Source organism: Colobus angolensis, unplaced genomic scaffold (genome assembly GCF_000951035.1).
Source record: "Colobus angolensis palliatus isolate OR3802 unplaced genomic scaffold, Cang.pa_1.0 Scaffold151, whole genome shotgun sequence".
NCBI lineage: Eukaryota > Metazoa > Chordata > Mammalia > Primates > Cercopithecidae > Colobus > Colobus angolensis.
In genome coordinates this window covers 724,715-744,318 of record NW_012114611.1, presented here as the reverse complement: position 1 = coordinate 744,318, position 19,604 = coordinate 724,715, and the positions used below count along the sequence as shown (strand labels likewise).

At 43.1% G+C, this 19,604-nt stretch overlaps 1 protein-coding gene across 1 annotated transcript in view; it reads right to left on the bottom strand.

The window, feature by feature from the left end:
• Window positions 1-19,604, bottom strand: part of LIMA1 (LIM domain and actin binding 1) — a 104,686-nt gene that overhangs the window by 38,772 nt on the left and 46,310 nt on the right. The window contains exons 3-4 of the mRNA XM_011936287.1: window positions 11,643-11,688; window positions 2,594-3,069 (exon numbers count right to left, since the gene is read on the bottom strand). Of these exons, the coding sequence (XP_011791677.1) occupies window positions 2,594-3,069; window positions 11,643-11,688 (522 nt within the window). The remainder of the gene's footprint in view (window positions 1-2,593; window positions 3,070-11,642; window positions 11,689-19,604) is intronic.

Here is a 19,604-nt window from a genome sequence, read left to right as displayed (position 1 = left end):
TTTTTGTATTTTTTAGTAGAGACGGGGTTTCACCGGGTTAGCCAGGATGGTCTCGATCTCCTGACCTTGTGATCCACCCATCTCGGCCTCCCAAAGTGCTGGGATTACAGGCTTGAGCCACCGCGCCCGGCCAATGATGCTTATTTAGAAACAGCAATAAAACCAAGGGTGGCTGTGTTTTCCACTCCCTTAGCAGTCCATTAAGTGACAAATCAGGAAATTAAAACTGGCACAAAAAAAGCAATGAAACCTAGAAGCCCAGGTGAATCTTACGTCTCTTCCATCTTCTTCTTCTTGTTTTTAAGGGACAGGGATCTTACTGTGTTGCCCAGGCTGGAGTGCAGTGGTGATCATGGCTCACTGCAACCTCAAACTCTCATGCTCAAGCAATCTTCCGCCTCAGCCTCCTAAGTAGCTGGGACTATCGGTGCATACCACCACATCCGGCTAATTTTAAATTTTTAGTAGAGACGAGATCTGGCTATATTGCCCAGGCTGGTCTCAAATTCCTTGGCACAAGCAATCCTCCTGCCTTGGGCCTCCCTAAATTCTGGGATTACAGATATAGGCTCTTCCATCTTCCTATAGCTTTAGCAATCAATCTGGTTGTCCAGTGCTATCAGCCATCTAGTAGGATCTCTATTTTTATTTTCATATATTTTTTGAGACAGAGTCTCACTCTGTTGCCCAGGCTGGAGTGTAGTGGCATGATCTTGGCTCATTGCATCCTCCACCTCCCAGGTTCAAGTCATTCTCCTGCCTCAGCCTCCCAAGTAGCTGGGACTAACGGCACAGGCCACCATGTCCGGCTAACTTTTGTATTTTTAGTGGAGACGGGATTTCACTATGTTGGCCAGGCTGGTCTCAAACTCCTGGACACAAGTGATCCCCTAACCTCTGCCTCCCAAAATGCTGGGATTACAGGCACGAGCCACCACGCCTGGCCTAGTAGTATCTTATATGGAAAGTTTTTCTCCTCTCCAAACAGGCTTAGAAAGAGAGGCTTGTTCTGACCCATATCTCACTAGATATTTATGAGAAAAAGTGTCTCACCATATCCTTACACATAATCAGCATTTTTGTCTGCTACAGTCCCAGTCATTTCCTACCTTTGGCCAGTTTCAACATGCAAGCAGCCTTTTGCACTGAATCTACATTGTGTGTACTGGCATGACATCAGCTGTCCTGTTCCTAGCAGGGTCTGGGAGCAGGAGACTTACAATGGTGCTTTGAGTCACAACAAAGCCCCTTCCTCTCTATTTAGGATTTCTGACATTTTTTCCTTCCACTTAAAATTCTTCTTCTATTTAAATAAAAAAAAAATTAAATTAAAACCATAAAGGGGAAAGGAGGAGTTGGCAGGACTAAAGGTCTAAAAACTTGAGAGGGAAGAGAGTTAAGAAAAGTTATAAAACTGCTTTGTGGTTACATCTCTTGCCAACTGGTTTCACTGTTAAAGTAGAGCTAAAGCTCATGCACAGAAAAGTGTTCTAGCTTTACAAATCGTCAAAAACTCATACAACTTCAAACATGACCCCCAAACATTCAAGAACTTTCATAATTCTAAGCAGAAAATAACTGACATTGCAAGTTATGGGAAGGGATTGACAATATCACACCTAACATAACTGAAGACTACGGGATGAGTTATTTTTTATCTCAGAAAGAATGCTTCATATTATTATATCACTTTCCAAACACAGGGATTTGGGCCAAATATTTAGCTTAAAAAAATCCAGCTTTCCCATCTAGGTGGAATATAGAGTAGGGATGGCTTTGCTCCCCAACAGGTCTGTTTATTTCATTATAACGACTGTTGTAACGAACCATCCCCATGTACAAAGCCAGATATATAGGAAAGTATGAGAAAACTGGAAAAATTTACCAGCTCCGTGGCCTCTGGATTGTGTTATAAATCACCAGCATATGTAACTCATTTTCTAGTTAAGTAATTCCCTCTGGGGACGAGGTCTGCAATCCACATGAAGGATCAAATTTCATTAGCAGTTGTAGGAAAACGCAACCCCGTGTATTTGCAAGTCAAAACTCCCAAAAGCTATAGCTAGTCTGGCTATCTTCATTGATTTTGCCTGAGAGAGGATTTTAGCTGACAGAAAACATTTGTTGGAAGGCACAGATGAGGAAGTTGAGAAGAAGAGAAGGGATTCAGCTAGCAGAGACAAGTAAGCCTCAGTCTTAATGTTAAACTCTGGCCTTAACACTCAGTCTGCAGCTGTGTCCAAGCAGAGAGCTATTCGGCAGTAATTCCACCCCCAGAGCTACAAATGATAAAGAACGCAGGAAGACAATTTAAAAGGGCAAGTGTACAAAAACACATCATCCAATCGGTATTAAACGCTCTTCATTTCTAGATACCAATTTGAATCCCAGTGTGAACTTGATTTAACATGAAATTGGGTCAGAGATTCACAAATCTTAGCATCTATGTAAATAATTCATTTGAGACGTATTAACTTATCTAACTGGAATCAAAAGACATACTGACCACATATTTGCCTGTACTCAAAATGGCTAGACTGGAAAAACAGCTTTGTTTAGTACTTGAATTGGCTTTCTCAAGTTTCAAACCCACCCAATTCTTACCTTCGTTTGAGTTGGTTCACCTTTCTCAAACATCATCTTAAGCCTGTTCAGCGGAATATTATATTTCTCTATTTTGCCTGAAGCTTCTGTGTTTTCACTGATTTCTGATTTTTCTACTTCATGCCTGGATTCTCCTAGACAATTTTCCATTTTTTTACTTTCTGTTGAGTGGTCTTTAAGATCCTCACTGTCCTTGATGTGGGGATATCGACCCTGAACGAGGGCTTCAGGAGGTGACCTGAATCTAGATCTGGGGTGGATTTGTTCCTCTTGGTCAGCTTCGGCTCCAGAAGCAGCGTGGCTTGTCACTTCAGCAGGAGGATGGTCCGCTCTGTGCCTAATCTCAGTGCTGCTGTTCCGTAGAGAGTCTGTGTGAGACTCTGCTCCCAGCCCTGGGTTCTCCCACTTCTTCTTTAACACAGTCAGGGTCCCCTTTCTAAAGTGCTGGGAGAGATTTTCGGTGTTCTAGAAGAACAAGAAGTAGGTGCCAGTTATAACTTGCCTGTTGAAACATTCAAACATGTTGTTCTTTGTAAAATGAAAGTTAAAACTCCAAGCTGCTCCTGGTCCACTGCTGTTTCAGACAGCTGTGAACAGTTACAGCCCTGCCACATGGAGAAAGCATCCACCCGGGAGAGGGAGAGGGAGAGGGAGAGGGAGAGGGGAAGAGAGAAAAAGTCAGGAGCTGAAGCAGGAAGTGATAAAACAGGATGGCCTTATAAGGACAAAATGAGAAGAAAGGCAAGCCCAGCTCTAATGATAGTTACATGAGAGACAAGAGATTTTTACCCAAAGATTAATGGGGAAAAAAACAAGAAAGAAAAAGCAAAATACAAGTGCTTGAAACGCTGTAACTACACATTAGCAAAGTTCATCATTACCTGCCATAAAATAACATGGTAAATTCTGCTGGTTTTTTCTTTTAAATAAGACAAAAATATAGGATAGCTGAAACTATACAATACCATTAATTATGGATAGTGGCAGCAAGGATTGAAACTATTTGTAGAACCCTGGAGAAGTCCCCAGAGTTTTCCAAGTATTTGCATAAATATTTAGTTATATCTGACATAATTTACATGCATATGAACAGTCAAATTTTATTTTTACATAAGAATTTAATCTTTTTTTTTTTTTTCCCTGCTCTTCTCTACAAGTTTATCTGTGTATAAATTCTCAGTTATCGGGGCTGGGCACGGTGGCTCACGCCTGTAATCCCAGCACTTTGGGAGGACAAGGCGGGCGGATCACGAGGTCAGGAGTTCGAGACCAGCCTGACCAACATGGTGAAATCCCCGTCTCTAAAAAAAAAATACAAAAAACTGGCTGCAGTGGTGTGCGCCTGTAGTCCCAGTCACTCGGTAGGCTGAGGCGAGAGAATCGCTTGAATCTGGGAAGTGGAGGTTGCAGTGAGCTAAGGCTGTGCCACTATACTCCAGCCTGGGTGACAGAGTGAGACTCCATCCCCCAACCAAAAAAAACCCAAAAAAACAAAAACTCAGTCATCAAGAAATTCACTGTTTTACAGATCCTTTGGTTGTAAAATATGCAGGCTTCAAATGCAAATACCATCACCAATCACTCAGATGATCAAAGGACACATATTTACATATCTAAGAGAGTTCACATTCACCAGGGCCAAACATGGAATTAATTTATACATATAAACAGACTGAAAACATCCTGGAAATTGTTACTGTTGTTCCACAATAGAGGAAACACGCTTGTCGAAAATTAAATGTCCCGGCTGGGCGCAGTGGCTCACACCTGTAATCCCAGCACTTTGGGAGGCTGAGGCGGGTGGATCACCTGAGGTCAGGAGTTCGAGACCAGCCTGGCCAACATGGCGAAACCGTGTCTCTACTAAAAATATATAAATTAGCCGGGCGTGGTGGCAAGCGCCTGTAGTCCCAGCTACTTGGGAGGCTGAGGCAGGAGAATCACTTGAACCCGGGAGGCAGAGGTTGCAGTGAGCCCAAATTGCTCCACTGTACTGGGTGACAGAGCGAGACTCTATCTCAAAAAAAAAAGAAAAAAAAAAAATTAAATGTCCCGTACTTTTAAAGGACTGTACTCCTAAGTAAATTGAACAGCACCACCTTCCCAACAAACTGCAAACTCCAATACCTTCTCTCCTGTAGTCTGTTACTCACCGGTCTTTCAACTAAGAAAGAAAGGACAAACAACCTAGGAATTAAACAGGATTAGCAGCTATTTTGGGAATTAAGTCTCTCACCCTATTACTCTTCTGAATATACCCTGAGAGCCACTTCATCAAGTGGCAACAAGGCTTGAAAAAAAAATTGTAGAACAACTGCTTGATTCTAGTGTTTACATTTTAGTTTACAAAAATGATCCATTGGGGGAAGAATGTATGGATCAGAGATATAAGAAGCTTAAAAAGTTTTCTTGCTGGAAAAGAGAGAATTACAAAATAGCTCCAGAAGCTGGTTCTACCCTAACTGCCAGCAGCACTCTTGGCTCTATAAGGTCTTGTGCCACACAATGGATGAGTCATCTAGGTCTCTCACTTCACCTGCCCTTACTGTAACCACACAGGAGCCCTGACAATCACTTTGCCTTGGTAACTGGACACTGTTTTTTCTCAGATATATATCGTGTGATCAAAGTATACTTATTGACATGAAAAGATGCTCATAGGATACTTTTGAATAAAGAAAGCAAATTATAAGACAGCATGATCTCATTTTATTTTAATTTTTTTTAGAGACAGGGTCTCGCTTTGTCACCCAGGATGAAATGCAGCGGCATAATCATAGCTCACTGCAGCTGTTTGACTTCCTGGGCTTAAGTGATCCTCCCACCTCAGCCTCCTGAGTAGTTAGGACTACAGGTGTATGTCAGCATGCCTGGCTATATATATATATATTTTTTTGAGATGGAGTTACGCTCTCGTTGCACAGGCTGGAGTGCAATGGCGTGATTTTGGCTCACTGCAACCTCCGCCTACCGGGTTAAAGCAATTCTCATGCCTCAGTCTCCCAAGTAGCTGGGATTACAGGCATGTACCACCATGCCTGGCTAATGCTGTATTTTTAGTAGAGATGGGGTTTCTCCATGTTGGCCAGGCTGGTCTCGAACTCCCAACCGCGGGTGATCTGCCCGCCTCAGCCTCCCGAAGTGCTGGGATTACAGGCATGAGCCACTGTGCTCAGCCCCAACTGTCTCTTTAATATGTTCATAACATTATCTTATTTTTAATTTATTATTTTTCTCAATTACAAAAGTAATAACTTGTTGGGGGGAAAACTTTCAATCAATATAGAAATATGTACATGACATGAATAGATGCTACAATACATGCCATTTTCCCTACTTGACTCCCCACCTTTCCCAAACTAGATACCCACTCCTGACAGTTTATATGGTATATATGTTCTCATTCTTTTCTATTTTGTACACTATATGTATTTTTTTTGTACAAAATCATACTGCACTTACTGTTCTACACTTTGTATTTAATCACTTAATGTGCTTTTGATGTATTTTCATGCCCATACATAAAATCTGCAATCTTTTTTTTTTTGAGACGGAGTCTCACTCTGTCACCCAGGCTAGAGTGTAGTGGCACGATCTCGGTTCACTGCAACCTCTGCCTCCCAGGTTGCAGCAATTCTCTTACCTCAGCCTCTCAAGTAGCTGGACTTACAGGAATGTACTACCATGCCGGCTAATTTTTGTATTATTAGTAGAGACAGGGTTTCACCATGTTGGCCAGGCTGGTCTGGTCCTGACCTCCCTCAGGTGATCTACCTGCCTTGGCCTCCCAAAGTGCTGGGATTACAGGTGTAAGCCGCCATGCCTGGCCAAAATCTTAACAACCATATAGTATATTATACTCTATATGCAATTACCATTCCCCTACTGATTAATATCTGTATCGTTCAAAATTATTTGCCAGCTATTTAGATTACAATTTATATGTCATTATTACTTTAATTTACATTTATCTGATCATCAGTGAGGCTAAGTATTTTTTCACATAGTTACTTCTTTGTTATCTATTTTATTTATTTATTTATTTATTATTTATTTATTTATTTATTTATGAGACAAGGTCTTGCTCTATTGCCCATGCTACAGTGCAGTGGCATGATCACGGCTCACTGCAGCCTTGACCTCCTGGGCTCAAGTGATCCTCCCACCTCTGCCTCCCAAGTATCTGGGACCACAGGCCCATGCCACCACGTCCAGCTAAATTTTTAAAATTTTTACAGAGAGGGGTCTCACTATGTTGCCCAGGCTCAAACTCCCAGGCTCAAGTGATCCTCCCACCTCAGCCTCCCAAAGTGTGGGGATCACAGGTGTGAGCCACCATGCCCGTCCTCTTCTTTAAATACCTATTCATGTCCACTTACCTCAACTGCTAAATGCACTGGAGGCTTCTGCTTTATTTGATCTCACTATAGCATTTGATCACTCTCCCTTGTAAAAACTGCTTCCAACTTTTCTGTGATACCCCTTTTTCTTAGATTTCTTCCCATTTTGAGATGCAAGAAGGGTGTAGAAAAAAACAATAATGAAAAAAAAGATTTCACTGGGCGCAGTGGCTCATGTCTGTAATCCCAGCACTTTGGGAGGCCGAGGCGGGCGGATCATGAAGTCAAGAGATCGAGACCATCCTGGCCAATATGGTGAAACCCTGTCTCTATTAAAAATACAAAAATTAGGTGGGCACGTTGGCATGCGCCTGTAGTCTCAGCTACTTGGGAGGCTGAGGCAGGAGAATTGCTTGAACCCAGGAGGCGGAGGTTGCAGTGAGCCAAGATCATGCCACTGCCTTCCAGCCTGGCAAAAGAGCAAGACTCCATCTCAAAAAAAAGAAGTTTTGTTCTCATTTATCTGGCCACTACTCAGTTTCATAATTTAGTAATTCTTTTTCTTTCCTTTTTTTTTTTTTTTTTTTACAGATTTCCCCTCCTCTGTCCTTCCCTTATATGGTGGGGTCCCTCAGCGTTTTTGTCTTAGGTCCTCTGTTTTGCTTACATTACATATTCTCTGCATATGATGTTATCCATCCTGATTTCACCCACCATATAGATTATAACATCAAAAAATATATAGATAGATCTATATACTATGTATCTATATAGACAGAGTTATAGAACTTATCTCTAGACAGATATCTCTCCTTTTCTACCAATTCTACCTGGAAGTGCTAGAGGCATCCTAAACTCCTCCTTGATTAAGGTTGAAGTCTTCCCTTTCTTTTTTCTTTTTCTTTCTTTCTTTCTTTTTTTTTTTTTGAGATGGAGTCTTGCTCTGTCACCCAGGCTGGAGTGCAGTAGTGCAATCTTGGCTCACCACAGCCTCCACCTCCTGGGTTCAAGCGATTCTCCTGCCTCAGTCTCCCGAGTAGCTGGAATTACAGGTGTGCACTACCACGTCTGGCTAATTTTTTTTGTATTTTTAGTAGAGATGGGGTTTCACCATGTTGGCCAAGCTGGTCTCGAACTCCTGACCTCAGGTGATCCATCCGCCTCAGCCTCCCAAAGTGCCAGGATTACAGATGTGAGCCACTGCACCCGGCCTGAAGTCTTCCCTTTCTTCCCTTCACTCCTCATTCTCTAACCTGTTTCTTTTCTTGAATTCTCTATCTTGGTGAATGCGACAATCATCTTTTCATCTGTCAAGTAGGCCTGTTCTCTTATGCCTTCATGCTGTGCATGTGCTGCTTCCTCCATCTAGAACACAAAGCCTCTGCCGCTCCCTGTCGCCTCTGCTTAGCTAATTCCTCTTGGTCCTTTAGGGTTGAGTCAGGCACTGCCTCTTCTGGGAAGCCTTTCTAGATGTGGCACAGTTCAGGTCCCTCCTAAATTCTCCCCCAGCCCATTCTATTTATTTGATATGGTACTTATCACACCTGGATTGTAATTCTATTTTCCAAATTCTAAACAGTCCCTTGGAGGCAGAGAATACATCTCATTCTTCTTGTGTCTTCAGGAGCTGGAACATAAGAGATGCTCCATGATGACTGTCTATACTCATGGGGTCAACTTCTCTCATCCCACTGTCTTGAACCTAGCCCAATTCAGGCCTCTATTCCACCACTCCCAAACAACACGAGATGACCAGTGACCTTCATGTTGCCAAATCTGATGGTCAGTTCTCAGCTTATCTGTGTGTTTGATTCTGTTAACTCCCCTTCTAGAAACACTTTCTTCACTTGGCTTCTGGCACTTGTTTCCTCTGCTAGTTACTCCTTATATCTCCAACCTTTAAACGCCAAGGTGCCCCTGAGCTAAGTCATGAGACCACTTCTCTGTCTACACTCACTTCCTACCTCATCTCAGGCACCTCAAAGCTTAAAAAAAGCTTTAAGTACCACTGACACTTTGACACACGTCCATTTTATCCGCAGCAGGCATCTCTTCCAATTCCAGATTTTTATATAGTATCCAAGTTCCTACTGACATTTCCATTTGGATGTCTTAATAAAACATGTTACAGTTTACATGTGCAAAACTGAGCTTCTACTATTTCTCCCTCTCTAAATCTGCTTTACTGTAGTCTTCCCCGTCTCAATTAACGGTATTTTAACTTAATTGTGTTTCAGCCGAAAACACTGTTGCTATTCTTTTATTTATTTTTTTTTTTATAATAGAGATGGGGTCTGCTATATTGCCCAGGCTGGTCTTGAATTCCTCACCTCAAGTGATCCTCCTGCCCTGACCTCCCAAAGTTCTGGGATTACAGACACAAGCCACTGTGGTAGAGCCACTGCTGCCATTCTTGATTCTTATTTCTCTCTACCTTCAACATACATCCTGACCACTTCTCAACACCTATACTGCTACTACTCTAGTCCAAACCATAGTATACCTGGTCTAAATCATTATAATTGTCTCTTAATTGGCCTCCATGGTTCTGCCATTATTGTTCCTCTACATTCTCTTCCTTCTATTTTTTTACATTTAAAAAATAGAGAGACAGGGTCTCGCTAGTTTGCCCAGGCTAGTCTTGAACTCCTGGCCTCAAGCGATCCTCCCGCCTCAGCCTCCTGTGATCCTCCCACCTTGGCCTCCTAAAGTGCTGGGATTAGAGCCTTCTCTTCCTTCTTTTTAAAAATTTAAGTCAGACCACATCACTCCTTTGCATATAAACCCTCTCCAAAGGCCTCCTTGCATTCAGAGTTAAAGCCCAGGTCTTGGCCGGGCGCGGTGGCTCAAGCCTGTAATCCCAGCACTTTGGGAGGCCGAGACGGGCGGATCACGAGGTCAGGAGATCGAGACCATCCTGGCTAACACAGTGAAACCCCATCTCTACTAAAAAATACAAAAAACTAGCCGGGCGAGGTGGCGGGCGTCTGTAGTCCCAGCTACTCCGGAGGCTGAGGCAGGAGAATGGCGCGAACCCGGGAGGCGGAGCTTGCAGTGAGCTGAGATCCGGCCACTGCACTCCAGCCCGGACTACAGAGCAAGACTCCGTCTCAAAAAAAAAAAAAAAAAAAAAAAAAAGCCCAGGTCTTTACAATGACACCATTTGACCTTTCTCTTTGTATTCCTCAAACATACCAAGACCGTTCTTGCCTGAGGACATTCGCACAAGTGGTTCCTTCTGCCTGACTCTTCTCCCTGGCTCATGTCCTCAAATCTCTGCTCAACCGTTTCCTCATCACAGGCCTTCATTGACCACCCTAGACTCTATCCTCCTTACCTGCGTCCTGCTGTTCCACAGCACTAATCACTACTGACACAATTTCTTTTTTTAATTAAAAAAAATTGTTTTGAGACAGAGTCTCACTCTGTCACCCAGGCTGGAGTGCAGTGGCGCGATCTCGGCTTACTGCAATCTCTGCCTCTCGGGTTCAATTGATTCTCCTGCCTCAGCCTCCAGAGTAGCTGGGATTACAGGCATGTGCCACCACACTCAGTTAATTTTTGTATTTTTAGTAAAGACAAGGTTTCACCATCTTGGCCAGACTGGTCTCCCAACTCCTAACTTCAGGTGATCTGCCTGCCTCGGGCTCCCAAAGTACTGGGATTATAGGCATGAGCCACCATGCCTGGCCCTACTGACACAATTTCTTTATTGTCTGTCTTTTGCACTAGAATGTAAATTCCACAAGGGCTGGGATGTAGTCTGTGCTTGGCATGTAGTATGTGCTCAGTGAAAACTTGTTAAATGGATAAGAGTGAAGGGAAGGAAGAAAGAAAGGAGCAAGTAGTGGGGGGGACAGACAGAGGCAAGAGGGAAGAAACCAGCAGTTGAGTAAAGTAATGGTAGTTTTTTCTTATAATGCACCAGAGGAGATCCATTTTTTTAATTACAGGAAAATTAAGTCAAGGACCTCAGCCATAGAGAGAACAAATTTACAGGGACACATTATGCACTAGTTTAAATAGGTTAGGTACTGAAAACTGCCAGGAGGATGTTTTTGTAATGCCATCCAAATTACGGAATTATTGCCCCAACATATGAGTTTTCTTCCTCACAAGATTAAATCAAGCAAAATTTCAAAAGACATGTATTGTTCAGCCTCACTGGAAATTAGCAAGCATGGAGACTAGAGAATGGGTAAAAGCAGAGAGTTTATTCTGGAGGTTTTTGTCTTTGATAGATCCTGCAGCTAGGAAACTTGCTGACTAGATTGGGTCAAGAAGTTTGCTTTAAACAAAAAACCCAGAAGATGAGAACAGCTGCACAGCTACTACCATTTAAATGCACAGATGTAGAAGTTCTGATTGTCTGATGCGGAAAAAAGGAAGACTACCTAGGAAACCCTGTGTTCTCATTTGAGAAGAAGCCACTTTACTAACCCCAGGCAAGCGCTTGGTCTCTTGTCCTTCACTCAACACAGGAAAGAAAAAGTGGTTCAAAAGGAGAAACGCAGTGAAAAAATAAGATTCCCTGCACTGAATCAAGCTGTCCTGAGCAAATGGCTCACAGATCACACCAGCTGGCACAAATGTCCACTCAGCTGACACAGAACCCAAGCCCCACAGAGGCTGCAGGTGGCCTGGCCACACAGTTCTGCTCAAGAAGTGCCACGTGCCCTGGAATTTCTGAATACTTACAGTTCTCTTCTTCTCCATGTTTGTTTCTTCAGCTGCTTTCTGGTACCTTCAGAGAAGCGGGGGAAAGAATGTCTCAAATTAAACTTATATTTTTACTCTTTCAATTTTTTATCTTTTTTTGAGATGAAGTCTCACTCTTGTTGCCCAGGCTGCAGTGCAGCGGTGTGATCTCGGCTCACTGCAACTTCTACCTCCCGGGTTCAAGCGATTCTCCTGTCTCAGCCTCCAGAGCAGCTGGGATTACAGGCACCCACCACCATGCTCAACTAATTTTTGTAGTTTTAGTAGAGATGGGGTTTTACCATGTTGGCCAGGCTGGTCTTGAACTCCTGACCTCAAGTGATCCACCTGCCTCAGCCTCCCAAAGTGTGTGCCCAGCTTTTTTTTTTTTTTTTTTTTGAGACAGGGTCTCACTCTGTTGCTCAGGCTGGAATACAGTGGTACAACCATGGTTCATCATAGTTCACTGCAGCCTTGACCTCCCGGGCTCAAGCGAACTTCCTGTCTCAGCCTCCTGAGTGGCTGGGACTATATAAGTGCACACCACCACATCTGGTTTTTTAAAAATTTTTGTAGAGATGGGGTCTTGCCATGTTGCCTAGGCTGGTCTCAAACTCCTGAGCTAAAGTGATCCTCATGCTTCGGCCTCCTAAAGTATTGAGATTACAGGCGTGAGCCATCACCCCAGCCACTTCCTTTTTTTCTTTTTCTTTTTTTTTTGAGATGGGATTTCTCTTTGTCACCCAGGCTGAAGTTCAGTAGTTTGATCTTGTTGCACTGCAACCTCCACCTCCAGGGCTCAAGTGATCCCACCACCTCATCCTCCTGAGTAGCTGGGACCACAGGTGCACACCAACACATGGCTAATTTTTTGTATTTTTCGTAGAGACGGGGTTTCACCATGTTGACCAGGCCGGTCTCAAACTCCTAAGCTTAAGTGATCTGTTGGCCTCGGCCTCCCCAGATGCTGGGATTATAGGCATGAGCCACCAGGCCCTGCCCCCCAGCCACTTTCAATCTTTAAGAAAACCAGTTCTAGGCTGGGTGAAGTGGCTCACACCTGTAATCCCAGCACTTTGGGAGGCTGAGGCAGGTGGATCGCCTGAGGTTGGGAGTTTAAGACCAGCCTGGCCAGCATGGTGAAACCCCATCTCTACTAAAAATACAAAAATCAGCCAGGCATGGTGACGCACACCTATAATCCCAGCTACCTGGGGGGCTGAAGCACGAGAATCGCTCAAACCCAGGAGGTGGAGGTTGCAGTGAGCTGAGATCACGCCGTTACACTCTAGCCCAGGTGACAGAGCAAGACTCAAAACAAACAAGCAAGCAAACCCAAAAAAACAGTCTGCATACCTATTTCTGCCAGCAGTTGCTTTTAACAACGCTATCAGAAGAAGCTGTAAATCAGAGCAGACCTCACTTCCTGCAGCTATTCCAGTCATCTGCTCTGATATAACAGCAAGATCCCAGTGGATAAGGTCAAATGCTGAAACAATTGCATAGAACAGAAAGTCCAGGCTTTAAGCCCCAGTTTTGCTGCTTATTAACTGTGATCTCTGGCAAGTGACTTAATCTCTCTAAGTCTCAGTTTCCTTATCTAGAAAGTTGTTACAATCTACTTTCAGGATTGCTGGGAAGATTAAATGTAATCACATGTGTAAAAACATTTTGAAATTAGTTAAGTCCATACAGCAATGCATTAATCCCAATATATACATTTCCCCTCCCATATTTATGCCTCTGATATCTTACAATTGTTCTAATCTTGAGAGATAGTCACATTGCCTGTACATGTTGAATTTAGTATAAGTTATTGATATTGTCATTTTAACTCAGTTAAAAGTATTTCATGGTACTACATAGTTTAGTTTTGTTTTGTTTTGTTTGAGGCAGACTTTCACTCTTGTTGCCCAGCTGGAGTGCAATGGCACAATCTCGGCTCACTGTAATCTCTGCTTCCCGGGTTCAAGCATTCTCCTACCCCAGCCTGTTAAGTAGCTAAGATTACAGGCATGTACCACCATGCCTGGCTAATTTTTGTATTTTATACTAAAGACAGGGTTTCACCATGTTGGCCAGGCTGGTCTCGAACTCCTGATCTGATGTGATCCACCTGCCTCAGCCTTCCAAAGTGCTGGGATTACAGGCTTGAGCCACTGCACCCAGCTATTACTATATGTTTTAAATGCCACCTTAAAATTTCTTTTAAAAGATTACATTATGCTTGACATTTAAGGAAAAATTATTTTACATATGCACAAGAGTAATATGTGAGAAAAGTTTGTGATAAGCACTGATCAGTTTAATGAGCATTTTTTCTTAGACATGCAAAAATAGTGGCACAGCCTATAGTTGATGACATCTTAGATTTCATAAATAATTACTTGTTATTACTTTTATCATTTTGTTATTTTTATTACTTGGATTGGAAGACCTCTGAGAAAAAAATTAAAGTCCTTTTCAAGGAGGAACAGGTTTTCTCCATTTAAAGGCTAAGTGGTCCGGAGATTTGTGCAGGTCCAAGCTGCACAAATCTCCAGACCACCCAGAACAACCTTTTTTTTGAGACAGAGTCTTGCTCTGTTACCCAGACTGGAGTGCAGTGGTGTGATCTCAGCTCACTGCAACCTCTGCTTCCCGATTCAAGTGATTCTCATCCCCCGGCCTCCCGAGTAGCTGGGATTACAGGCATGCCCCACCACACCTGGCTAATTTTTGCATTTTTAGTAGAGACAGGGTTTCACCATGTTGACCAGGCTTGTCTCGAACTCCTAGCCTCAAGAGATATGCCTGCCTTGGCCTCCCAAAGTGCTGCGATTACAGGCATGAGTCACCACGCCTGGCCCCAGAACAACCTTAACCTGGCTTCCTCCAGGCCTCTGAGTCATGCACTGAAGTCAGCACCATCACGTGGAGAATCACCATTGTGTGCCTCTCCTTGGGCCTGCATTAGCAGATCTCAGTGAGCCCCACCTCAGAAAAGGGCCCTGTTCAAAGGGCACTGTCCTCTGCCTAAAGGTAGAATTTCAGAATTCACAAGGCGGCATTTGGAGTAGGAGGTAAGAGAAGAAGAAAAAAAGCAGCCTCAGGCCTGGTGCCATAGCTCACACCTGTAATCCCAGCACTTTGGGAGGCCGAGGTGGGCTGATCACTTGAACCCAGAAGTTCGAGACCAGATGGGTAACACAGTAAAACCCTGTCTCTACAAAAAATACAAAAATTAGCTAGGTGTGGTGCACGCTTGTAGTCCCAGTGACTTGGGAGGCTGAGATAGGAGGATTCCTTGAGCCAAGGAGGTTGAGGCTGCAGTGAGCTACGATCACGCCACTGTACTCTAGCCTGAGCTACAGAGTGAGACCCTGTCTCAAAAAAAAAACAAAAAAACAAAAAAAACCAGCCTTTATCTCCAGGACTCAAGCAATCCTTCCACCTCAGCCTTGCAAGAAGCTGGGACTAAAGACATCTACCATCATACCTGACTAACTTAAAAAAATTTTTTTTAGTAGATATAGGGTCGTGCTGTGTTGCCCAAGCTGAGCTGGTCTCAAACTTCTGAGCTCAAGTGATCCTCCTGTCTCAGTCTCTCAAAGTGTTGAAATTACAGGTGTGAGCCACCATGCCCAGCCAAGAAAGAGTATTACATAAAGGGTCTTCCAATTCTATCACTTTTTTTTTTTTTTTGAAGAGTCCTGCTCAGTCCCCTAGGCTGGAGTACAGTGGTGTAATCTCGGCTCACTGCAACCTCTGTCTCCCGGGTTCGAGTGATCGAGTGATTCTCCTGAGTAGCTGGGATTACAGGTATGCGCTGCCATGCCCAGCTAATTTTTGTTTTTTTTAGTAGAGATGGGTTTCACCAAGTTTGCCAGGCTGGTCTCAAACTCCTGACCTCAAGTGATCCACCAGCCCTGGCCTCCCAAAGTGCTGGGATTACAGGTGTGAGCCACCATGCCCAGCCCCCAATCCTATCACTGTCTAATTTTAATAGTCAGATATTAACAAGCATCTCAGTCACCATGTAGATATTGCTCTGCAATTGAGCAGAACTCTCTAATAGGGTAGGGTAAAAGGACTACCAAAAATTTCTGGCACTTCATTGACCATAACTAGGAAGAAAGTGGGATTAGAACTGCTATGATTCAATTGACAAGCTGAAAATATATTTGCAACTTATATTACAGACAAAAAATTAATTTCCCTAGAATATAAATAACTACTAATCAACAGGGAAATGACAACTGAATAAATAAAAAGGCAGATATAAACATACAGTTCACGGCTGTGTGCGGTGCCTCACGCCTGTAATCCCAGCACTTTGGGAGATGGAGGTGGGCGGATCATGTGAGGTCAGGAGTTGGAAACCAGCCCCGCCAACCTGGCAAAACCCTGTCTCTACTAAACATACAAAAATTAGCCGGGCGTGGTGGCAGGCACCTGAAATTCCAGCTACTAGAGAGATTGAGGCATGAGAATCGCCTGAACCCGGGAGATGGAGGTTGCAGTGAGCCAAGACTGCACCACTGCACTCCAGCCTGGGTGACAGACCACACTCCGTCTCAAAAAAACAAAAAGAAAAACATACGGTTCACAAAAAGAACGTCTCATGGCTCTTAAACAGAAAAGATGTTCAACCTCAAAATGCAAATTCAAACAATGCTAAGAACATTTTACCTATCAAATAGGAAAATATTTTCTTTCTTTTTTTTTTTTTTTTTGAGATGGAGTCTTACTCTGTCACCCAGGCTGGAGTGTAGTGGCGCGATCTCAGCTCACTGCAACCTCCGCCTCCCAGGTTCAAGTGATTCTCCTGCCTCAGCCTCCCAAAGTGCTGGGATTATAGGCATGAGCCACTGCATCCGGCCAGAAAAGATTTTCTTAAAAAGCTAATATGCAGAGGTTCCCTTTCTCAGCTTGGAGTCCTTCTCCCTGTGTCTCTGTATGGGGAAGCTTCTTTTTCCTTGTTTCTTGCCTAATAAACACTCTGCTCCTTAAACCACGCACACACACACGTGTGCATACACACAATGCACACAGCTAATATGCAGTTGGGTTGGGTGGCTCATGCCTGTAATCCCAGTGCTTTGGGAAGTGGAGGTGATAGGACTGCTTGAGGTTAGGAGTTTGAGGCTGCAGTGAGCTGTGACTATGCCACTGAACTTCTGTTTAAAACAAACAAATAAACAAACAAAAAAGGCTAATATGGAACATTGGTGAGGGTATGGGGAAACAGGTTCTGTCTTACATTGTTGGTGGGAAGGTAAATTGGTAAAATCTTTATAGAAGGCATTTTGTCTACGCCTTCTTTAATATTTGCCAAAATTATAAAAGCACAAATGTTATAATTTACCAATTCTTTCTGCTCCCAGAATTTATCCTATAGATACACTAAAAAAAATTTTCATATTAGATTATTTATCACAGCATTAAATATAACAGTAAAAGACTGAGAACAACCTGAATGTCCATTAGCAGAGGAGTGGTAAATTACAATGTATATGTATAATGAAAAGGGAAGGTGGCAGTGATCGTACAATAATATGAATGTACTTAATGCCACTGAACCGTATTCTTAAAAGTGGTTGGCCAGGTGCAGTGGCTCATGCCTATAATCCCAGCACTTTGGGAGGCCAAGGCGGGTGGATCTCCTGAGGTCAGGAGTTCAAGACCAGCCTGGCCAACATGGTAAAACCCCATCTCTACTAAAAATATAAAGATTAGTTGGGCATGGTGGCTCATGCCTGTAGTCCCAGCTACTCGAGAGGCTGAGGCATGAGAATCCTTTGAACCCAGGAGGTGGAGACTGCAGTAAGCTGAGATCACACCACCGCACTCCAGCCTGGGCAACAGAGTGAGACTCGGTCTCAAAAAAAAAAAAAAGAAAGTGGTTAAAATGGTAAATTTTATGTTATATACTGTGTATTTTACCACAGTTAAAACAAAACAGTATGGTACCAGCATAAACACAGATATATAGACCAATGGAATAGAACACACAGCCCAGAAATAAACCGTTACATGTAGGGTCAAATAATTTTTTGACAAGAGTGCCAAGACCATCCAGTGGGGAAAGTAAAATCTTTTCAACAAATGGTGCCGGGAAAACCAGATAGCCACATGCAAAAAAATGAAATTGGACTACCATATACAAAAATTAAGTCAAATGGATCAAAGACCTAACTATAAAAGCTAAAACTATAAAACTCTTGGTTGAAACATAGGGAAAAAGTCTCATGACATTGGATTTGGCAATGATTTTTTGAAATTTATTTTTTGTCGTTTTTCTTTCTTATTTTTGTTTTTCTTATTTTTTATCTTATTTTAATTTTTTATTATCTTTTGATCATCTCATCATTACAAGATTTAGTAATGCCTCATTGGAATACAACACCAAAAGCACAGGCACAAAAGAAAAAATAAACTAGACTTCAACAAAATTAAAAACTTTTCTGAGGGTTGGCGCAGTGGCTCATGCCTGTAATTTCAGCACTTTGGAGGACAAGGTGGGTGGATCACGTGAGGTCAGGAGTTCAAAACCAGCCTGGCCAATATGATGAAACTTTGTCGCTACTAAAAACACAAAAATTAGCTGGGTGTGGTGGTAGGCACCTGTAATCCCAGTTACTCAGGAGGCTGAGGCTGCTGAATCATTTGAACCCGGGAGGCGGAGGTTGCAGTGAGCCGAGATTGTGCCACTATACTCCAGCCTTGGCAACAGGGCAAGACTGTGTCTCAAAAAAACAAAACAAAACAAACAAAAACAAAAAAACTTTTGCGCATCAAAGAACACTATCAACAGGCCGAGTGTAGTGGCTCATGACTGTAATCCCAGCACTTTGAGAGGCCGAGGTGGGTGGATCACTTGAGGTCAGGAGTTCAAGACCAGCCTGGACAACATGGTGAAACCCCGTCTCTACTAAAAATACAAAAATTAGCTGGACGTGGTGGTGGGCACCTGTAACTCCAGCTACTGAGGAGGCTGAGGCAGGAGAATCGCTTGAACCTGGGAGGCGGAGGTTGCAGTGAGCCAAGATTGCACCACTGCCCTCCAGCCTGGGCGACAGAGTGAGTCTCTGTCTCATGAAGAAAAAGAAAAAGAACATTATCAACAAAGTAAAAATGTCCCATGGAGTGGGAGAAAATATTTGCAACTCATATTTGAGTTTTAAAGTAACAAAAATGAGATAATGTAATACATACTATTCTGCTTCTCCCTTTCTCCATTTCAGAGAGAAATTCAGAGAAGCTGACATTTTAATTCAAGAAATACTTATCGCTGTCTACTATGTTCCAAGCACTAGAGAAAAAGTAATGAAAGAAATAACCAAAACAGACATAATATCTGCTCTCAGACGCTTACAGTTTAGACACTAAAAACAGAAGCACACAAATATACATACATACACATACACACACACACAGTGGTAAGTCCTTTGGAAAAAAAAGAACAGGGTATTATTAAATAACAAAGGAACACAATTGAGAAAGGAAGAGGGATTCAAGGAAAGCCTACTTATATTAATTAGCCTGATTTGATAATTCCACAATGTATTCATGTATTAAAACATCACTTTGGCCAGATGTGGTAGTTCATGCCTGTAATCCCAGCACTTTGGGTAGCTGAGGCAAGTGGATCATTTGAGGCCAGGAGTTCAAGACTGGCCTGGGCAACATGGAGAAACCCTGTCTCTATTAAAAACACAAAAATTAGCCACCAGGCACGTTGGTGTGCACCTGTAGTTTCGGCTACTGGGGAGACTGAGGCGGGAGGATCGCTTGAACCTGGTAAGTGGAAGTTGCAGTGAGCCAAGATAGCGCCACTGTACTCCAGCCTGGGTGATAAAGCAAGACTCTCTCAAAAAACAAACAAAAGGCTGGGCGCGGTGGCTCAAGCCTGTAATCCCAGCACTTTGGGAGGCCGAGACGGGCGGATCACGAGGTCAGGAGATCGAGATCATCCTGGCT